This window comes from Taeniopygia guttata, chromosome Z, assembly GCF_048771995.1.
Source record: "Taeniopygia guttata chromosome Z, bTaeGut7.mat, whole genome shotgun sequence".
Lineage (NCBI taxonomy): Eukaryota > Metazoa > Chordata > Aves > Passeriformes > Estrildidae > Taeniopygia > Taeniopygia guttata.
In genome coordinates, this window is record NC_133063.1 from 58,770,677 (window position 1) to 58,790,411 (window position 19,735).

At 36.1% G+C, this 19,735-nt stretch overlaps 1 protein-coding gene across 6 annotated transcripts in view; it reads left to right on the forward strand.

Annotated features, from left to right (window-relative positions):
* The window catches only part of NLN (neurolysin), a 34,622-nt gene that overhangs the window by 161 nt on the left and 14,726 nt on the right, over positions 1–19,735 (forward strand). Inside the window, exons 1-6 of one of the 6 annotated variants that reach the window (XM_072922107.1) lie at positions 378–501; positions 2,055–2,280; positions 11,507–11,763; positions 14,022–14,170; positions 17,274–17,381; positions 19,570–19,672. In XM_072922107.1, the coding sequence (XP_072778208.1) occupies positions 11,535–11,763; positions 14,022–14,170; positions 17,274–17,381; positions 19,570–19,672 (589 nt within the window). In that variant the 5' untranslated portion in view covers positions 378–501; positions 2,055–2,280; positions 11,507–11,534. Of the gene's footprint in view, positions 1–10; positions 35–376; positions 502–2,054; positions 2,281–11,506; positions 11,764–14,021; positions 14,171–17,273; positions 17,382–19,569; positions 19,673–19,735 lie in introns of those variants that run through there. The other 5 variants (XM_072922108.1, XM_032744529.3, XM_032744527.3 and 2 more) reach the window with 5 other exon arrangements.

A 19,735-nucleotide genomic window follows, 5' to 3' on the forward strand; every position in this document is an offset into this window, starting at 1 on the left:
GCGGAGCCGGAACGGGAGCGCTCCCCGGTGTGGGGTGGGTGGGTGAGAACGGGGGTGTGGGTGAGGACGGGGGGTGGCAGGGGCCGCCCGGCCCGACTGGAAGCCGGGGAAGCCCGGAGCCGCCCGCGGCTGGCAGGAGGAGGTCCTCGCTCGAGGAGCCGAGCCTGAGCCCCGGGCCGAGGGGGAGTGCCGCGCTCCGAGGGGCCAAGCAGGCAGTGGGGCAGGAATCATGACTACCTGTGGGGTTTATTGCCTCAGGCCCTGGAGCGATTCCCGCAGCCTGCGCTCCCTGCCCTGGGCTCCGTTATGCACGGCCTCCAGGTGGGCAGGATGGGCGAGGCGAGGTCTCTCCTTGTTACTCTTTGCACTGAGACAGAATCACTGAAAGAGAAACTGGACGGAACACAATGGATGGAGGGATACGACTGTGGCAGCGGGGCTCTGCAGCAGGGTGTACGTGAAGCAAGACCGGCAGTGTGCTCATAGTAGCTTTATAAAAAGGTGTGTCGCTCCTACGCGTTGTAGGACAGGTGAAACAGATACCAATGATACCATCAAAAGGTTTTATAATAGGGGGTTACTTTCTCCACAATGAACACTAGGTCTAAATGGACCCCAGAAAACCGGTGTGAAAGGCTTGTAGTCGATTCTAGGCAGACTAGACAAATAAACATGATTGCTTTTATTTTGGTCTCTCAATTTTTCTAAAGGGCTGTATTTAATAGGTAGCACTGAAATAGTAGGAGGGTGCGTTGTGGTAAAGGGGATGGAGCTGAATTTCAGCATGAAATGGAAAAGATGGTTGCCTCACATGGTCTTTTGAGAAATGATAGTCATGTGCTTACTGCACAAAGTGTACAGTTTTTGCCCTATTTCACAGCCTTTGTTCATTTCAAATTAAGATTGAGGGGTATTAGCAGATAGCAAATAAGAATCAGAATATTTTCTTTTCGTAAGGCTCCTGCTGCTGTTGAAAATTAAGTGATTTATTTTCTGGTGCTAAATAAACTGCACATCTATTTGCTTTTCCTAATTTACATTTACATTCCTTTTTTTTGTACAGTAATTTTCACTATTCTCGTTGACTGTCTTTGTCTTACAGATTTTTCCATCAAAAAGAATTCAAGAAGGGTTTTTTGTTTTCTTTATACAAAAGGTTTATCTTTAGTTGCAGTTTGCCTTAGGAAAATGAAGATACCTCCTTCTTAAGTAAAAATCAGTAGAATGGGGAATGGTTGCTGCACTTCATTAATTGTGATTTTTTTTTTTTTGTCAAGTCATCATTTCAGCATGCCCAAATAATTGTTTCATGAAATACAGTATTCTTGAGTGTGTCATAGTGACCTTTTAACTTTCAAAAGTTGAGGAGCTGGTCACAGAAATCTTGGATAGGTTCTCTCCCAGCTTCTATTTTTCCTGCGGACATCTTAACGTGAGATAAAAATGACCATTCTTAGCAAGTGTCAAGTATTATGTCTTACATTTTAAAAAATGGTGTTAAGGTTTGATTCTTTTGGTTAAAATAGGCAGCTTTGCAGAAGGAGGCTTTTTCCAATTATCTTTTTTTTCCCATTCAGATTCAAAAGATTTAAAGATGTAGATTTAATGCGATAAAACACATGGAAAAAAACTGGCTAGATAATTAAGCAGAGAAGTCTGTTTACTTTATGAGGATATTCTTACATATGAAAAAAATAAAAGAAGACACATTGATTTAAATAATTTTAGTGTTCTAAAATTTTCTTGGATTCATGAATTCTGGGGTGTTTCTTTGAAAATATTCAAAAGCAGGTTTTGAGTATGGAAATCCGTGTACATGAGCAAGACAGGTACCAGTATGCTGTACTATATACAGGTATCAATATAATGAAAGAAAGTGGAAAGAAACTCTGAACACTGTCATTTCTCTTGCTGAGGAAGAAAACCAGCAAGAAACTGAGTCTGGGAAAAGGCAGAAGTAATGACACTGGAGGACAAAGAAATGGGAAGAACTTCCATAGTAATTTTCCTATTCCATACTTACAACAATAATATATCTCTTTCTTTCATTGAAGTATCAGGTCCAACATCTCAGAAATGGCAAAGGCCAAACAAGACATTTGGGACATTTTTGCCTTTCCCTATGATGTGTGGACTGCATAAACTCTCCTGTGTATTGCAGCAGCAATTTTTTCTGTGGTCAGAAGCAACAGCTACCACCTTTCTAACCGCAGCAGGCTCCTGAAGAGCCTGTTTGTCTATTAGATGGAATTTGGAGAACAAAATTATTTCCTGGACTGGGTGAGTTAAAGCTGTTGAGCTGGCAAACATTTGTAGACTTTATTTGACCCATGAAGCACCAGTTAGACCATGCTAAACAATGTTGTTAATGTATTTTGAGGACATACCTGTTCTATCATTCTTGCTATACAGCAAGAAATGCCTGGCTTGGAAAGATTTCTTTAGAATAGTTTGGGTTAGTTCAAAAGTCTAACTGTTGTTCAGCAGGAGTCAGGATGAGATACCTTAGAAAACATGTAAGACAATATGTACATTGAGTATTATCTTTTCAGAACAGTCTCAGAATTAGGGACTTCTAACAAAAAACTGGGTTTTTTTTCATGTGATCTTGTATAAAAATCTGTGATACCTTTTTGTATTGAAGATGTGTCCTAAAACTCTCTAGCTGGTTATGTTGAAAGCTACAGATTAAAAATTGATCCTTGTTCATTCTCTCCATCCACTTTATGATCGTTTAGATCTTTGAAGTACTTTCGCAGTACTTTTTCATGTGCTTTACTCTGTGACTTTTTTTTCCCACTCCAAAGAATCCCAGTCTAGTTAGTATTTGTACTTTGAGTGGAGTCCACTGCTCGATGCAGCTGATTGTTTCTAAGTCTTCGTTATTTCTAGGTCATCATGACTTGGTAGAACAGAAGAAGGTTTTGGCAAGTGGGAGAACAGAAGACAAGAGAGTTAAACTGTTCAGACAATCAGAAATGCACGTAGTATGCATGTGCTTCCTGCATGTGGTATAATGAATTTCTGTGTTTTGTTCTATTCCACCTCTACCAAATCCTATCATTTCTTATCCTGCAGCTGCTTCTTTGTTGATGTTTCTGTTGAACTGTTTTGTCTCCAGAATGATTAGATGTCTCACAACTCCTCCTGTGTATGTAAAGTTTTAAGTGTGTGACATTTATTAAGTCTTGAAATTCACTTTGTTAGTGGTTTTAAATTTTTCTATGTTGTGACATTCTTTTTCATCTCTTTGTAGCTGCCTTTAGTACGCTGCATTGTCATGAGTAGCTAATCATTAGTAAATTTTGTGACTTCATTGATCCCAGCTTTTTGTAGATGATGTCTAAAGACATGAAAGAATACAGAACCCTGCATGGAACCTTCCAGGATTCCACAGGTCATATAGTTCCATTCAGAAAAATAAGCAGCCATTTTTAACAGCCTAATTTTTATAGCCATTTACCTGCAATAAGATCTACCTTCTCTTCCCACAACAACATAGTTTCTTTAGGACCTTTTGGTCAATGATCTGTGGAAATAAAATAGATTATATTAACTGAACTATAGATTTTTGAGTCTGAAGTTTTCTCAGTAGAGGAGACTTTTTCAGTAAATGTTATGTGTGTTTAGAGAACGTGAGGTGAGAATGGTGGTGGTTTTACTTGTTTCTGAGCAAAATATTACTGGACACATTTGTTTTTCATACCATCTCGAACAGACACTTTTTATTTCTTTAATGGGAAGTTAAATAAGCAAAGTTCTTTGCCGTATTAATTGTGGTGGAACAATATTTCACATAACCTGTAACAAGCCTGCGAAGCACAGTGTTACTAAATCATTTTTCACTCAAAAGCCAGTGAGGAAGGCAGGCCTAATTTCCTTTCCTAATTTGTGGTGTTGAGCAGGCTGTTTGGGATTTTGCAAGCACTGAAATGAACATGGCATGTTCATAATGCACTGTCTTCCCCAAGGAGATGGGATGACTGATTTAGGATGGTAAGCAAGTAAGGTGGAGTAGGTCATCATCTGCTATGAAGATGCAGAGTTTTCCAACTAACTAGTGATGGCAAGGGAACATTTCTCATTGCTTTGACTGTATGAGGCAAGATTAGTGAGAAGTCAAAGCATGTTTCCATGGAAAAGGCTGAACTGATTAGCACTGGGTATCAATCAGAGAAAGCATTTACAAACTACCAGTATTTTTCTCGGTCCTGCAGTCCCAGCTGCTTTTCAGCTAAAGTCAACAAGCTGTTTCTCATGTGTTAGCTGATTGCATTCAACTACTGAGCTATCCTGGGAGTGTATTGTTTTCACTAAACAGCCTACACTTGCTGTATATGGCAGTCATGATAGAAATAAGATACATGCTTACGCAGCAGCACCTGAGAGAGTTGTAGGTCCTTAAATGCAATTTTTCCCCACTGTTTTTTTCCACAGTTCACCTGATATTAGAAACAAACAATAAGACAATCACAATTAATGCCTTGTGCCTCAGACTCTACTATCTGTATGCAAGTGTTGGTAAGAATATTCTTTCCTGAGATCCTGCAAGCAAGTTACTTTGATGGAGGTTTGCTGTGACATGCAATGGATACAGTTCACAGAATGCTGTGAAACCTAAATTAGTAGTGCTAGTAATTTGTGGTTTGGGTTTTGGGGTATGTTGTTTTTTTTTTTTTTTTTGGTTTTTTTTTTTTTTCATTTGGTTCATTGATTATTGGGCTTTGTTCTGTTGTGTTCCCCAGAGCCATGGGTACCGTAATTTTAGAGATTAGACACTGCAGATACCATACCCTAGCATTTCTGTGTGTTCCACTGCAGATTACTGTGAGAAAATCACCTCCTTATATGAAAGCAAATCAGACCAGTTTCCAAATTCCTTTTGTTTAAAGATTGTTGGAGGAGAAGGGGAGAAGAAGTAAGTTGTGTCATGTTTGCGTACACTGCTTTAGTTCCTACTTAAGGTCTGGGCTTTTTGTTAGCTGCCATGGAGCACCTTTTCAGTTAGTTTTCTGATGTTAATTCTACTGGAAAACCAGTAAATATTTTTTGTCAGATAGTAAGGTCATGAGCACTGAGGGTGTAATGAATCTATCAATAAAGATTTTAAAATTTTTGTATGACTTGTAGGGTTTTTTTACTTGCTCATTTAGACTGGAAGTGCTAAAAGTATAGCTAATGTTGACTGTCCAGTGAACTCAGTTGCAGAGAATTTATTTTTTCTGAAAGGTGTGACAAAATTTACAACTTAGTGCCAAAAGCTGCCAGATTTTTTTTTTTTTCTTCAAATGCAGCTTCAGAAATCAGTTATGGAACTTTATAAGGGCAGTTATGGAACTTTAAATGCTATCCTTTTCTATAGTAAGATATGTCTGTGATAAACACAGTTATGACACAGAGCCAAATACTTTTCCAAGGAAAATGGCCCAGGAATTCAAGGCATGTATTCACTGTTCCATATACTGTTAAGAGCCAAACAGATGAGAGGACTGAGAAGTGAAATGGAAAAAGGACTTAATATGTATTTGTCTGGCAGGAAGAAGTGATGATTTGTATTGAAGGGTTATAGTTTCATTCCTTTGGCTTTGCTGAAATAAAGTTGTCCTATGACTAACTTTGCATCATTTAACTCTGCTGGTTCTGTCTTGGAATTTTTTTTTTCCATTCTTGTTATACTTTATGCTCCCCAGTTCTCTTATTTTGGTTGATTTTGTCATTGCTTTACAATTAGATATACAGTCAGTTCTTGTCTAAAGTTGTACATCAAAACTGAAAGTAATATGAAAGTATATTTTAAATTCAAGCAAAAACTAAGGATCTCTAAATAATACAAATATTTTAGCCTGTTAAATTTTTTATAAAGCCCATCCTGTGAAACAGGCCAACTGTAATGTGCTCTATATTAGATGCTGCTGAATTGAGATTTGGTTTTGAAATTCTTTTTAACTTCATTTATTTTTTTAAATTCCATTTTATGTGAGGCTTGACTGTTTACTTAAACTTTACTTAAACCATGTTTATCTGCTGTCATTTGTATATATTCGGTAGCACTTGACTCTGACTTCCAGGGAAAAGCTGATGTATGGCATGTTACTCAAGTACCAAATAGCTTGTCCTGAGGCCAGCTGTCAGTTTTTATTGCCTTAGTAGGTGAGTCTGGTTTTTTGTTTTGTTTTTCATTTTGATGAGGCCGCTAGGTGGAGTTAGGACATTGAACCCCTGTGGGTATTGATTTGCAGGTATCTAGTGGGTACAGTTTTCATATACACTGTGCTGCTTTCCACCATGCAGCACTGCTTCTCTTGCAACCTCGAAGATCAGGAAGTATTGTTTAGCTAAGATACGCTGTTTCAAAAAATAGAAACATCAAAATGTTTCTCTTGATTTTGAGTTCCAGCATTTTTCATACTTTATGTTACTGACTGAAAAATATGTTCATGGCTTTAATTGTGATTTGCAAATCTGCTCTTACTTATATCCATAAGAATGTCCTCTGAAGGTATACATAAGGTCCAGCAAGAAAAACTTAATTGTATGTATTTGTATTAGAATATTTAAGAACTCATTGACTAAATTATCTGAATTTGCACTCTCTCTCACACACGTACAGAGCCCTCTGTCTTTCTTTTTAAAATCTTGGCTCTCATTTCACTTTCTGAAGCTGTTATCTCTTCACTTCTGAAGCTGTTATTCTCTTTTGTCAGACAGAATATAGTTTTCCTTCCTGCATGAATCCACTATACCCTGATTTTTGTGTGGCTACATGGAACTGTCAAATGTATTTGCAAGTACAATAAATTGGTCTGTATGTATTTTTATCAGAAATATATTAGTTCATTTACTTCACTCTGTGAAATTATACTTGTCATTGTAACTAATACTGTTTAGGTGAAGATTAATTTGAAAACTGCTTCTTCACAGATTGTGGCTTTCTTGTTTTATTTTAATAGTGTTAATGGAACATGCCAACAAAAGGCTGCTTGGCCCATATTTCAGTCACAGAAAATGTTTCTAAGCAAAACCAGACTTACCTAAGTGTTAAATATGTTTAAGATACTGCACAAGTTAAAAATCAAGTCTGTAAATATAATTGCATTGTTTGTCTTTGCAGTAGTTATGTGGGCCACTGTATTGCTGTAATAGAGTATTATATAGGTTCTTCCCCTTTCTAAAATTAAATCAAATTTATAATTTCCAGAAACAGCAAGTAATCAAATTGTGGCTTTATTGGTGAAAGAAATCACCTGGCATTCTGCAATTATTTCAATCTGCAACTTAGAAGCTTTGCTTTATTCTTTAAAATCCTTTTTTAGAAGTAGCTACTAAGTTTTTAAGTGTTAGTCAACACTTAAAATACCATTCTTACTGCTTTTGAGATTGGCAGATTAGCTGGTTTCACAAATTATGTTTTCACCATAATTTTTGAAAACAGCTGCATCTGTAATAATCTCTGTTATAACTGAAAGTCCAAAAGAAACCTTGCGTGCCTTTCCTCCTGGTGTTCTAAATGGATGTAGCACTGCACAAATGCCTGAAATATTTCAGTTTGCCCTGTATGTCATTCCATTGACATTATTAGATGGCATAGGAGTCACTCCAGAAAAAGGCCAGTGCAAGTTGATAATAGAGGCCAGTTAGATATTTACTATAAAAATGCAATATAAATAAAGTTATGTTAATTTTGAAGGACCACACAGAAATGCAGGGACTGGAAGGGCATTTGGGGTGATCAATCTAGTCCCATGCTACCTTAGGTCACCAAGTAACCTAATACATTTTATAAGCCGGTCAAGCACCATGTTATAAATAGACATGTTTTCACTTGCTGGGACTTACTGGACATCTCTTTCAGACTCTCACTGCCCTGATGCTTACAAATATCTGTTGCAGTTTTAACTTGCATGTATTCCTGACCAGTTTGTTAGAATTTGTTCTTATGCCTGTATTGCCTCTTAGCATCAAGAGCTCTTTTTACTTTAGGACATTTAAATGGTATGCTTAATGACAGCAATTATCTTGAGACTCTCTTTGCTAGACTAAGTTGATGATTTCATATGTGTTTCTGGCATTAGTGAAAGTTTAGGTTGCTACTGACACTTTTTGCTTTACCTATACTTTGTTTAGGCTAACACAACTGTTTTGAAGTCACTCATGAAAAGGGTGATGAGACTGATTACCTGGTAAAAACCCCTGGGTGGTTTTGGTCTACTTTGTTTTTCACCTATATGCTGTCCTGGATATTTTCTAAGTATGACTCTAGCAACAGTTATGCTGATGCCATTGATGGAGTGAGGTACAGGGGCAGAAATGAGCAACAGAGGGAAGAGCACTGACAGAAATGTCTTAAGGCAATACTGTTGCTGGATGTGAGCCTTATACTTAACCCAGACTTGTTCAGATGCCTCTAATGTTCTAATGCCAGAGAAAACTGAATGTGATAGCTGAAACAATTTCAACCAAACAGTTCAGGCATTAGCAACAGCCTATGCAAGGCAACATCCTTTCATCTAATTTAAACTGCATCAACATCTGATGGTTCAGTGAAAGCAGTATTTGGCTGTTTTGTAATGTTGGTGCTATTTACTAAAAGCAAGCTTAAAATTATATTTATACCTGCTTGGTTCAGTATTTGAAGAATTATTAATAGAACTTATATTCCAGTTGTATATCTGGGAAGTTAAAGAGTCCCTCAGTTATATAATTTAATATTTTTTCTCTAATAGCATGTCAAATGTAACTGCATAGTATTTTTGAGCTTCATATTATTTTAGTTATACTCTTCTTTCATTTTTCTTTACAGTCTATTTACAATGTTTGGTCTTGGCATTATTTTTTTGTTTTCTTTTTGAACAAAGTTATTAAAATACTGCAGTCTGATACATGGAGTTTTGGGAATTTATTTATAGTTTTATGTAGATAAATAATTCAAAACACTAAGCCATGGAAGAAATGGCCAAGATTTCACCTGTGCATATATATTTACTTGCACAGTTCTTTAATAAGCCGATGTTAGTTTCTTAGTACAGTCTGAGTGACTGATAGCAAGATAGCAACATGTCTGTAAATGATTATTTGAAGAATTATGTGTAGCAACTGATTTTACGTGAAATGTTATATAACAGTTTTTGAAGGCCCACCTTGTCATTTGGTCAACTAGAAAAACCTGGTTTGTACTGCCTTTTTTGATCTACATAAATGACTGAATCTGCCTAGCAACAGAAGCAAACAAAGTATCAGCATTTCAAAACTGCACAATTCTGTGTTTTCCTGTTTCTAATAGGTAGTCAACAAGTTGCTGATATTTGTGGCAATAATTTATGCAGCTCTCAAATTTACAGGTATATGTCTTAATTGAACTAGCCAATATACTAAGAAAATCAGGTGGCATCTTTTTTTAGTATTTAAAAATAGTATTCTCTGGTAATCTGAGACCCTACATTCCAGTTCATGAACTCTGTCCGACTTTAATTATAAATAAATCTTGTTGCACAGGCTGAAATTGATGTAATATGTTGTTGCTGTGACTGTTTTAGTGTTTGTTTCAGATGGTATGCAGTTGGTCAGAAGCAGGGCTGTATTGTCTAAATTTCTAGGTGAGGATACTGAATGACTAAAGGCAATAGGTTCTCTTTAAAAAGAATATCTGCTCAGTAGCCTTCACTTTAGCATACCTTTTGTTGCTCCGGCTGTTGTTTTCCTTTTACTCCAATTTACATTTATTTTGACTTCAGTTTGAAACACTCTTTAGCCTTTCTCATCTTCTTGGGTGTGGGTGGTGTGGTGTAGAGTTCAGCGCCATGAACCTATTTCTGAGGAGCTTCTCTTTACCTCCCAAGAGATTTTACCAGACCTGTGCTAGCAATGTGTGAAAAACTAGATACAGGGCAGTCCACTGAGAATCTGTTTGTAACTTAATGAAATACTGTTGTTTAATGAGTTTGTAGATTCAGGGTAGAGTTCAGTAGATTTTGGGGATGGGAAACTAACGCATTCTGAGAATGTTATTACTTAAGCTTTTGCTTTTATGACAGCAGCTTCATTCATCCTAAACTTCTGTCTGAAAATTCAAAGTTTCAGTAGTCTAGTGGAGAAGTGACTAAAGCCCTAGCACTAGAATTCAACTGGTGTCAGAGAAGAACAGAGGTGGAACAAATGTTCTCTATTTACGCTTCATTTTCAAAGTGAAATGGTCATTATTCTGGACACAGATGTTTCTGTATGCCACTAAAGGGAAAAGTAAACAACTTACCTACATTGGAATTGAAAGATCTGAAGAATCTATAGTAATAAGGAAAATAAAGTTTCATCAATAGAAATGTTGTCTTTTGTTTTTGTCTTGCATCAAATAATTTTGTATAGGCTATTTCTGGAGAAATTCTATTATAGAATTGGAAGACTTTTTAAAAAAAGTTTTACCTTTCTTCAAAAAGAAGACATGTGTGCAGCCCTTCTCAATTTGTTGGCATTTCGCTCTTCTTCTTGGTTATTTCTTCAGGCTAAAATTGACTGTCATTTTTGCATGCTCCCAGCATTGTACGCCCAAACCTCTCTGTGCATTTTTGTACATACCAGACAGGTTTTACAGTAAAATCAATTCAGGTACAATGGCTAGTGTTAAAAGAAAAGGTTACTTTATATAAAGCAGTGTGAAGTAAACATCCCTATATTAGCAAGATCTCTGTATTTCTTTAGTTATTGTTGAAAATTTTAAGTTGTCATTATTACCAGAATAACATATGATTTTTATTTTTTTTAAATTATATGTCTGAAATGGGATAACAGATAGTAAGTCTCTGACAGCCAGGGATCCTCCTATGATAGTAAACACTGCAGCAAGTTTGACTACTTGAATGCAAGCTTAATTTTAAAGAAGTTGAAATATAGTTGATTAGAACTACAGTTGATAGATTATTAATACATAAATCATAGTAAAGGAATGTACCTCTTCTGGTAAAAGAGTGAAACTGCTTATTTAAAATCCAGCACAACTGAAGGAATAAATTTGCAAATGAGCAACAACTAGAAGGTTTCCTCCCATACTGATTATGTGGCAGACATCCTGTATAAATATAAAATTATTTGCTATTATGAATACAATCAAGGGATGTTTATGTCTTATTTTGTGCAACTTTGCAATTCTTGTTCTTTGTCATCTACAAATTACTATGTGGGTTTTATTCCTTACTTCAAAAATGTTAGTACTCTATTTCTGTAGAGTTCCAGTAACTGCAGTGCTGTTTTCCTTAGACAGTTGAGTCATAATTTAATCTGCATGGTTTTGTCAATTCCAAATTTTTTGTCCCTGTTTGCACTTAGTCCTACTCTAAATGAAAAAGGTAGAAGACAGATTTATTTTAAAATTAGACTTAATTGATAAAGATAACAGCTCTAAAAAGGACTTTGTTCCTGCTTCTAAAAATATTCTGATGCTGTTTCTTTAATGTTTACTATAAACTGTCTCTTGAATTGGAATCTTGCTATTTAAAGATAATTTTCATACTTTCAGGTCCATTGGGCCTCGGCTTGTGTTGAGAATGACATTAGGAGCAGAAATTACTAGCCAGCCCAAGGCTTCTTCATACATAGCATCAGGACAAAACCTTTTGAGATGGGACCTGTCACCGGAGGAAATTAGAACAAGAACAGAAGAACTTATCAGGAGGACAAAACATGTATATGACAGCATCGGGATGCTTGAAATTGGAGAAGTAACACATGAAAATACCATACGGGCTTTGGCAGCTATAGAAGTGGAATATGCAGGTTAGTGTGTGTTTTCTGTATTTCTTTGCATAAGGCATTCCATCTGCACGTAAGGAAATATGTTGCTTCCAATTTTGATCCCTGCTCTTGTGTGGAATGTGTAGAGGTCTCTCAAGAGTCCATAATCTTTCAGGACCTCCCAGAGGCCTGCATTAGTCACCTGTTCTGGTTTTGCATGTGAAGCTCCACACCGTTACATTTCCAACCGTGTGCAGCTGCCAGGGGCACTGCAGCAGAGTAGGCTGCAGCGTCTGTGGTATGCATAGTGCATTACACGTGGTAAACAGTGTTTTTTCAGCCACTGTGGAATCTGACACAAGCAAGTTGAACGGAGTAATGGAAACGTTGATAAACTGCTAGGGGAGAAAATGTGATGATGAGGAAACTTTGAATGTGCTATTGGAAGAAGACTTCTTTACTGGTTCACATTTAAATTGTGGCCTGTGATGTCTTGAAGAATCCAGGGAAAGATTGGTCATGCAGTCACATCTAAATTGTTCTGAATGAATTATCGAACCATACCAATATGTAGGTGGGGTTTAATGGTCAAACACAAGTAATTCAGTTAATTCGTTAATATTTGCCAGAAGAGATAGGTAAAATACAGACTGCGTATTGGGTGTCTTTGTTGAGAAAAACCTTTCAGATGGTGACTGCATTATTTATAAAACAGTAAGTGTAATAGATGTCAAATTCTTTTAAATACTCTGAGAAAATCTACAGTAGTCACAGAGGTGCTAGAAACAGCCACCTTGGCTTGGAGCAAAATCTTTGACTAGCAAAAAAGTACAGCTGCATCTTAAATGATTATACTGTAATATTACTCTGGATTTCACATTACTTTAAATTGCGCATCCAGTGAATTGGCTGGAATTTATTCTGGAATACTCAGAAATACAGTAATCTTAATTCAAAAAGCCTGCTGCCAGTTTCAGTTTTGGTTGTACCAATATACCAATTTGGTATAATTATTGTAAATCTTTTCTCCACAAAGATTTACAGAAGGAAAATCAGTGTTTGACTCAGAAAACATTGGTGATCAGCTTTTCAGCACAGCCAAGACTTGACAGAAGATGTACATTTTTCACTATGTACTATTGCAGTAGTGGGTCACATTTAATCTTCAAATTAATCTACAGCTAATCTTCAAAGCTGTATGTGAAATTATCATGACCTGCTATGAAACAGCCCATGGCTTATGAGAGGGATTTATTACCAGAGCAAGACTTCCATAAGAAGCTTGGAATTTAAGGCCTGTGTGTCCCTTTCACATAAAGACCTACCCCAGTAACTACAACTCATTATCCAAAGAGACAGAGATGACAATAGACCTTAAATTACACTTGGAAGTTGCCAAAACTCAGTTTATAATTTTGAAATATCTTTGCATAAGGGCAGGAGGTGAAGGAGCAAGTTTCCAATGGACTTCAAGAATAATCACATGCCCATGGTTGCATTTCTGAATGTCTCAGAGCTTGATAAAATGACTGCACGTCACATAAAATTACAAAGCTTTAAATCAGCCTAGTATGTTGATACTCTAAAATACACTTTTGGAAAGGTAGATGGTAGAGACATTGTAATTTGATTTTTAATTAAGCAAATTCATTTATATTTTAGGATTTCTATTCAATGCCATTATAAGATGTAATATCCCTTTAATAGCAAAGATTTACTTAGTCTCAAAAGTATATTCTAAAAAAGTAGTATTACTCAGCTTCCAGTCTCTAGAAGTTCAGAATGCACAGACAGCATCTTCCATGTTTGCCATGTTGTTTCTCCTTAAATACAGAAGAGTGCGGTACGTGGGGATTTGACACTGTGCTCATAACAATGTAAAAATAACTTCAGGACAGATGGGCATGTTTGAAAGATTCAGAGCTTCTCACTTGAAATGCTAACATGGATGCATCTGTGCCAGCTATGAAACGTCAGTCTTCACTTACATGACTTTTGGAAGATGAAGCATTCTTAATGTATTTATGTACCATTCAGCTGATTTTGTATAAGATTATGAGATAATTAGGCTTGGGGTTAGAAATCTTCTGTAAAATATTTATTTGTTACAATGTTGTATGGTTTTGTCCTTTCACCTATTCAACTTTATAGTACATGTAATCACTTTATTTGCTATATGTGTCAATGTCTGCTATAACAGACATTTTTTCTTATGTCTGTTATAAATGACAGAAGAGGGAAAACTCCCTATCCTTAAAGCATGTCTATGCTTCTGTGTTCATTGCCTCTTATTTAAACAGTGGAAAGAAGCATGTTGGATTTCCCCCAGCACGTCTCCCCTGACAAGGAGATACGCTTAGCAAGTACAGAAGCTGACAAAAAACTGTCAAATTTTGATGTGGAGATGAGCATGAGAGAAGACGTGTTTCAGAAGATTGTTTATTTACAGGTAAATAATAGTGTGTCTGCATAAGTGACATGTATCTATCTAAAATTATTTGGTGTACACAATGCTTTTCAAAATAACTTTGTTTCCTCTGTGTCTGTACCACTCTAATCTTTCCAGTGGGACACTGCTATACATCAGAAAACGGTGTATTGTGCTGTTCCTACTCTTTGCCTCTCATATCTAGATCTATATATCCTTCTCTCTCCATTGCAGTAGCTTTGACTTTTGTCAGTCTTCCAAAGAACTGATACACAGAATCTAACCTAAAAGAAGGAAACATAGTAGGAAATTTTTTTTTGTTTTCTACTCACTGAGCTTGTTCCAAGAGGGAAGAAAAGAGGCAATACATCATTTACATTATCTTATACTGCTTTTGAATTTGTATCCAATTCTGCTTTATTGAAAAAGTTGAGAATTTTAAATTTAAAAGTTGTATTAAGTTATGTAGGTTAATGAGAACATATAAATGGGATTGACCTCTGAAATTACCTCAGCTATAGACAATTACATTGTATTGTCTTCTTCATCTATTTCATCAGCCTCAAAATAAAACTGTGTTAAAAGATGTGTTTAGTGTTGAACCAGTTTCAATCTTTTTTATGTTTCTGTTTAGCTTCACTTTTAATTGAGTACCTATAGGTATCTCATTCTTCACTTGTGCTATTTATTTTGTAGCTCACAGAAAGAACATTTGGTTATATTATTTGGTTATATCAGAAAGAATATTTGATTTTGTTCCAATATGTCTGATGACGTTTAGTAATAATTTTCTTAAAAGTGCAATATACGGATAATGCAAGAAAGTTATCTAGTGTGATAACAAAAAAATATGGTTTTCTATGTTTTATATATAAATTTTTCCTCTCAACTCCACTGATTTTTAATATTCTTGTAATGCTCATAAGATACTGGAGCCCTATTTTTTTGAGTCATCATTTGTGGTTTTTGCAGACTTGACTGGGAATTAGAACCATACTAAATTGCCTTCCATTACCGTTGTCTTTTGCTTTGTTTTCCAGGGAAATTTTCAAGTGTTCTCCTCTAGCTTTGTATTCTTGTTACATATTTGTGGAAGTATTTAATAACCCCATTCTGAGTATGTTCTGTTGTGTGTTGGCAGATAATGCCTTGTGTTGATTTTTTTCCCTTCTGTATTTTATGTTGGTTTTTTATTTCTTCCCCTGCTCTGTTGCTAGTAATTAAATGACCTAATTTGTATGTATTATCTACTGTGATTTTCCCTACCCTCCACTATAGAATGCACAGATACATTGAGGACAATGTGTATCTATCTGTTTTTTATTTACAGGAATATCTGACAGTAGGTAGTGAAAACTGATTGCCGTTATTCACTACTATTACTCGCTTAAATTTTTTTTCCCTTGCAGCAGTCTTTGACCTTCATAACAGTTAGAATTTTTGCTTAAGTCTCCATTTAAGTTTTTTATAAATTTTTGTTAACTGCAGCGTGCAAGCATGTTTTAATATTAGTTTGCCAGAGATGCAACTTCTGAGTATATATCCACACGTAATAACTGTTAAAGTAGTAAGAGTTTTGCTCTCAAACAAACACGAAATTTCCAGTAGTGCCAGATGGTCAAATATTCCTATTTCCAAATAATAAAGTTCTTGGTAATTTTTGCTAAATTTCTAACACTTCCTCCTGTTAGAAACTCTCACTTTAAAAGTCAGGCTCCAGGAACACATGAAAAAAGAACTTCCACAAACAGAATTCAGATTTCAGCTGAAATTATTTTGCCAATTCAAAAAAGCAGCAAACAGTTAGATTAAATCAGGTTTTTCATGGCCTCACTGGCAATTTAATAGTTCAGGTAAATTAATTCATTTTCATGGTCCTTCAGGGGGCCAGATTAAATTGGGGTGAGTAGAATGAGGGTTCTCATACTGTCATGTTATTTATAAAGCATCATACTAAGAGATGAGTAAATCTGCCTGACCTCAGTGACATGCAGAATGATTTAGCTCCCCTTAATGGGGACTAAACTTTTCTAAGTTAACAATAGTACTCATTCTAAATTATGCTAATTATGATTAATTTAAGAGCTGTTGATGGAGGAAAATTATTGAGGTTTTTACATTTAATTCAAGAAAATAATAAAATAATGTAGTGACTTTCTTTCCCCCACGCATTAAGGCGGGGGGGGGGGGGGGGGAGGAATTTCTGCATAAAATTATGTTGTTTAATATGGTCCATATCTTGTTTTTTGAAAAACTTGTATTTTGCGGGTTGAAACTTGGAATGAAGGTGAATTTGGTAATGAAACTCTAATTTTAAATTTTGTAACTCCTAACATGTGCACATGCTGACTAGTAGAGGCATGCTTAAGAATGTTGCCAGTCTTCTCCACCCACATGCCCTCAGGAGAGCCTGATGTAAAGAGCTGCTTCAGGTTTTGTTCGTGGTATTCTAAGTAGGCTTTGTTTCTTACTCTGTCTGAAGGATTTTTCTTGGAATAAATTAGCAAGGTTCTTCAAAACAAGTACAAAATGGTATTTAAAATCATCAGCCATGACAATTCTAAAAGTTCTGGAGAGTTCCAAAATTTTGTGTATGTAGTATATTCAGGATGATGATGGTCCTTGTGGGTTCCTTCCAACTCAGAATTTTCTGTGATACTTTTTTATTTTTGTCACTGATAGCTTGGTTCTGGAGAAGACAAATATGCTCAAATTTTATGCCAGCTGATATTCTAAAGTGACACTTCTAATCTTTCGGGGTTTTTCTTCAATCCCTCGGACTTTTAGGGTACAGTATTATAGCACTGATTTTCTTCAACCATGTAAAAGCTATCTCTGCAGAAGAAGCTTAAGTGCACTTAAGAAAAGGCTTGCCATTATGACAGCATGTAAATGTGCTGAGACACTTGGTAAAATAATATTATTTAAAAAACATTCTACATGAATATAAGAATACTGTTGTGTAAGGAAACTGTTTGGAGGGAGTTCTTCACATTAAAATCCAGGATGTTCACTTTTTTAATATGACAGTGTTCTCAAGAACAACTCTGTTGAAACCCTTTTAATGCTTGGTATGGTTCTTAAAATGTATCATAAGTTCAATTATTCTACACTGTCATTTCAGCAGACCTGTGATCTTGAAAATGTAAAGCCTGAAACAAAGCGGTATCTAGAGAAATCTGTTCAAGTGGGGAGAAGAAACGGACTCCATCTTCCTAAAGAAGTACAGAAAGTAAATATGGACAATTTTTTTATAAAGTAAAGGTTACAAACTGTTGAAGGGATAAATTTATGGTTAGTTAGCTGTACTAAGCATATATTTGAACTTCATGCTTTTGGATCTGCTGAATTACTGCTCTTATCTTACCTGTTCTTACTTCCAGATCCATCCTTTAAACTTCAATCACTTGAAGGTTTTTAAACTAATCTGATAGACATCCACAATACACAGTAGATAGAAGTGATCTGCATCACCTCGTAGCCTTGAGACTAAAAGAAGCCTAGCTGAAAAAGTTGTATTATATATTACGATTGTAGAGAGTGCCTAAATTAGATTCCTAGGGAAGAGACGTCTCAAAAAATGTTGCTAGTGAGTCTGCAGTTCTATTCAAAATTATGTATAACTGTTGCAAACACACAGCTTTGCTAGTTTCAGTTAACTGATGTTGTAAAATGTGTCTAAGATTTTAGCATTTCACCTGAAAATAATCAAAGTAGCTTAGAGGAGAAAACAACCTGCTCTGAATTTTTCTTCATTACAGGAGAACTGTCTTAAAAAGCAATTTCCAGACAATCAGGAAGTAAAATTGTCAGTATCTGTGGTGCTGTGGCATCCCACCTTTAATGGGAAGGCAGCGCCCAAGATTCATACAGGTGCTTGTGGTTGAAAGGAACGACAAAATCAGAGGGTCAGCAAAAACTTAGGAACTTTTATTAGCAAATTATATACTTGGTATGGAAATTGGTATGTTAGTCCTTGACCTAATATAAGCACATGGGAGTGGTTTTGGATAAAAGGGATAGAGTGAAAAGGAAAAGACAGAGATAAATTAATTGAAGAGGGGAAGAGAGAAAGAAGAAAGGGAGAAAGAGAGATCACCATTCATGCCTCTGGCATCAATCAAGCTGCCTAGGTGTCCAGAGTCCTGGGGGCACTATCTGGGCCTGGATATGGGGGTACTGTTTTATAGATAAGCTTTCCTTGCCCTGGAGAAAAGTTTTGCATTTTCTATGTAAATTAGTTGCCATGCACAGTCTGTTCTTTACACTGCTCTGGAAATGGGTCAGAGGGCTTTGGGGGTCTTTGGTGGTCTTGTTCCCCCCATACAGTCTGTGCCTGCTTCTCCACCTCATTTTTCTGTTTGTGCTGTACTGAGCTGTGCTTATTTCCAGGAGGCAGATCAAAGACCTTTGTCCCAGAAAAGTGCTGTCCTACCTCTGTATGGCCCCTTGTCCAGTCACATCTTGTTCTTTCTCACAGCATGTTATTGCCAACAGTCCTTGGCTGCTGTTACCTAAAGTCCTTGGTGCCACAGCCACCCTGCTACTGGTGTTGGAGACATACACACTAGCTCTTATCTTGTGGGATTCTACAGATGCCAACATAGTTATCTTCAAATTCTGAGTAATATTTCTGGCTATATTATGACCTTTATTTCTGACTGTTGAATAGACTTAACCCTTTGTAGAAAATAACCAATCATCATCCACATCCTTCTACTAGTGAAAACAGTTTAATGTGTATTTTCATATAACTGATGCCTCTAAAGGTATTTTGAAATTCCTTTGGGAACAACAGTTTAATTACATTTCATTTTTTATTTGATGTGTGTTTTCTTACTGGTAACTATTATGTTTATTTGAACTTGGCAATAGCATGTAGAAACTTGCTATGATTTAAGAACTATGACTATCAGGATTTCACAATAGGTTTTGGAACAGCTTGTCTTGTGAGAACAGCCTCTTCTATCTGTTGTACCATGTATGTACAAATCCAAAACAGTGGTTTTGAGTGAGTTGCATGCTTTTTTACTCCCTTCATTATCATTGACCTCAGTGGATATTTTTACACATAAAATTGTAGTTTAGCTGTTCAAATAAAAGAAAATATTTTAATGTTAGCACATGAAACTGTTTAATGAATCTGTTAAATCTCTTCAGTCCTCTCTAAGCTGAGTTTAAAATGTTTGAGCGATAGCCCTTGTTCACAATTTTGCTCAGGATTGAAAGAAACATAAAAGGAAGACTGATGGGGTGTGAAGTGTGATGTCACCTGTAATGTGTTATTTGCTGGTCCTGGTATTTACTGTTGGTTAGTAGAGAGCCTAGCTGAAAAAAATGAAATGTTATTCATGTGGTGGATAAAAATTACCAACTTTGATCTTTGTTTTTCCACTAAGTTCAGTTTATACCCAATACAGGAAATAAAGACAATGAAGAAAAAATTGAGTGAGCTGTGTATAGACTTTAACAAAAATCTGAATGAGGAAAATACATTTCTTGTATTTTCTAAGGAGGAACTTGGTGAGTACGATGCTTGCTTATTTCTGGTTTTTCAACCTTCCAGTTTTATTGGAGTAACTGATT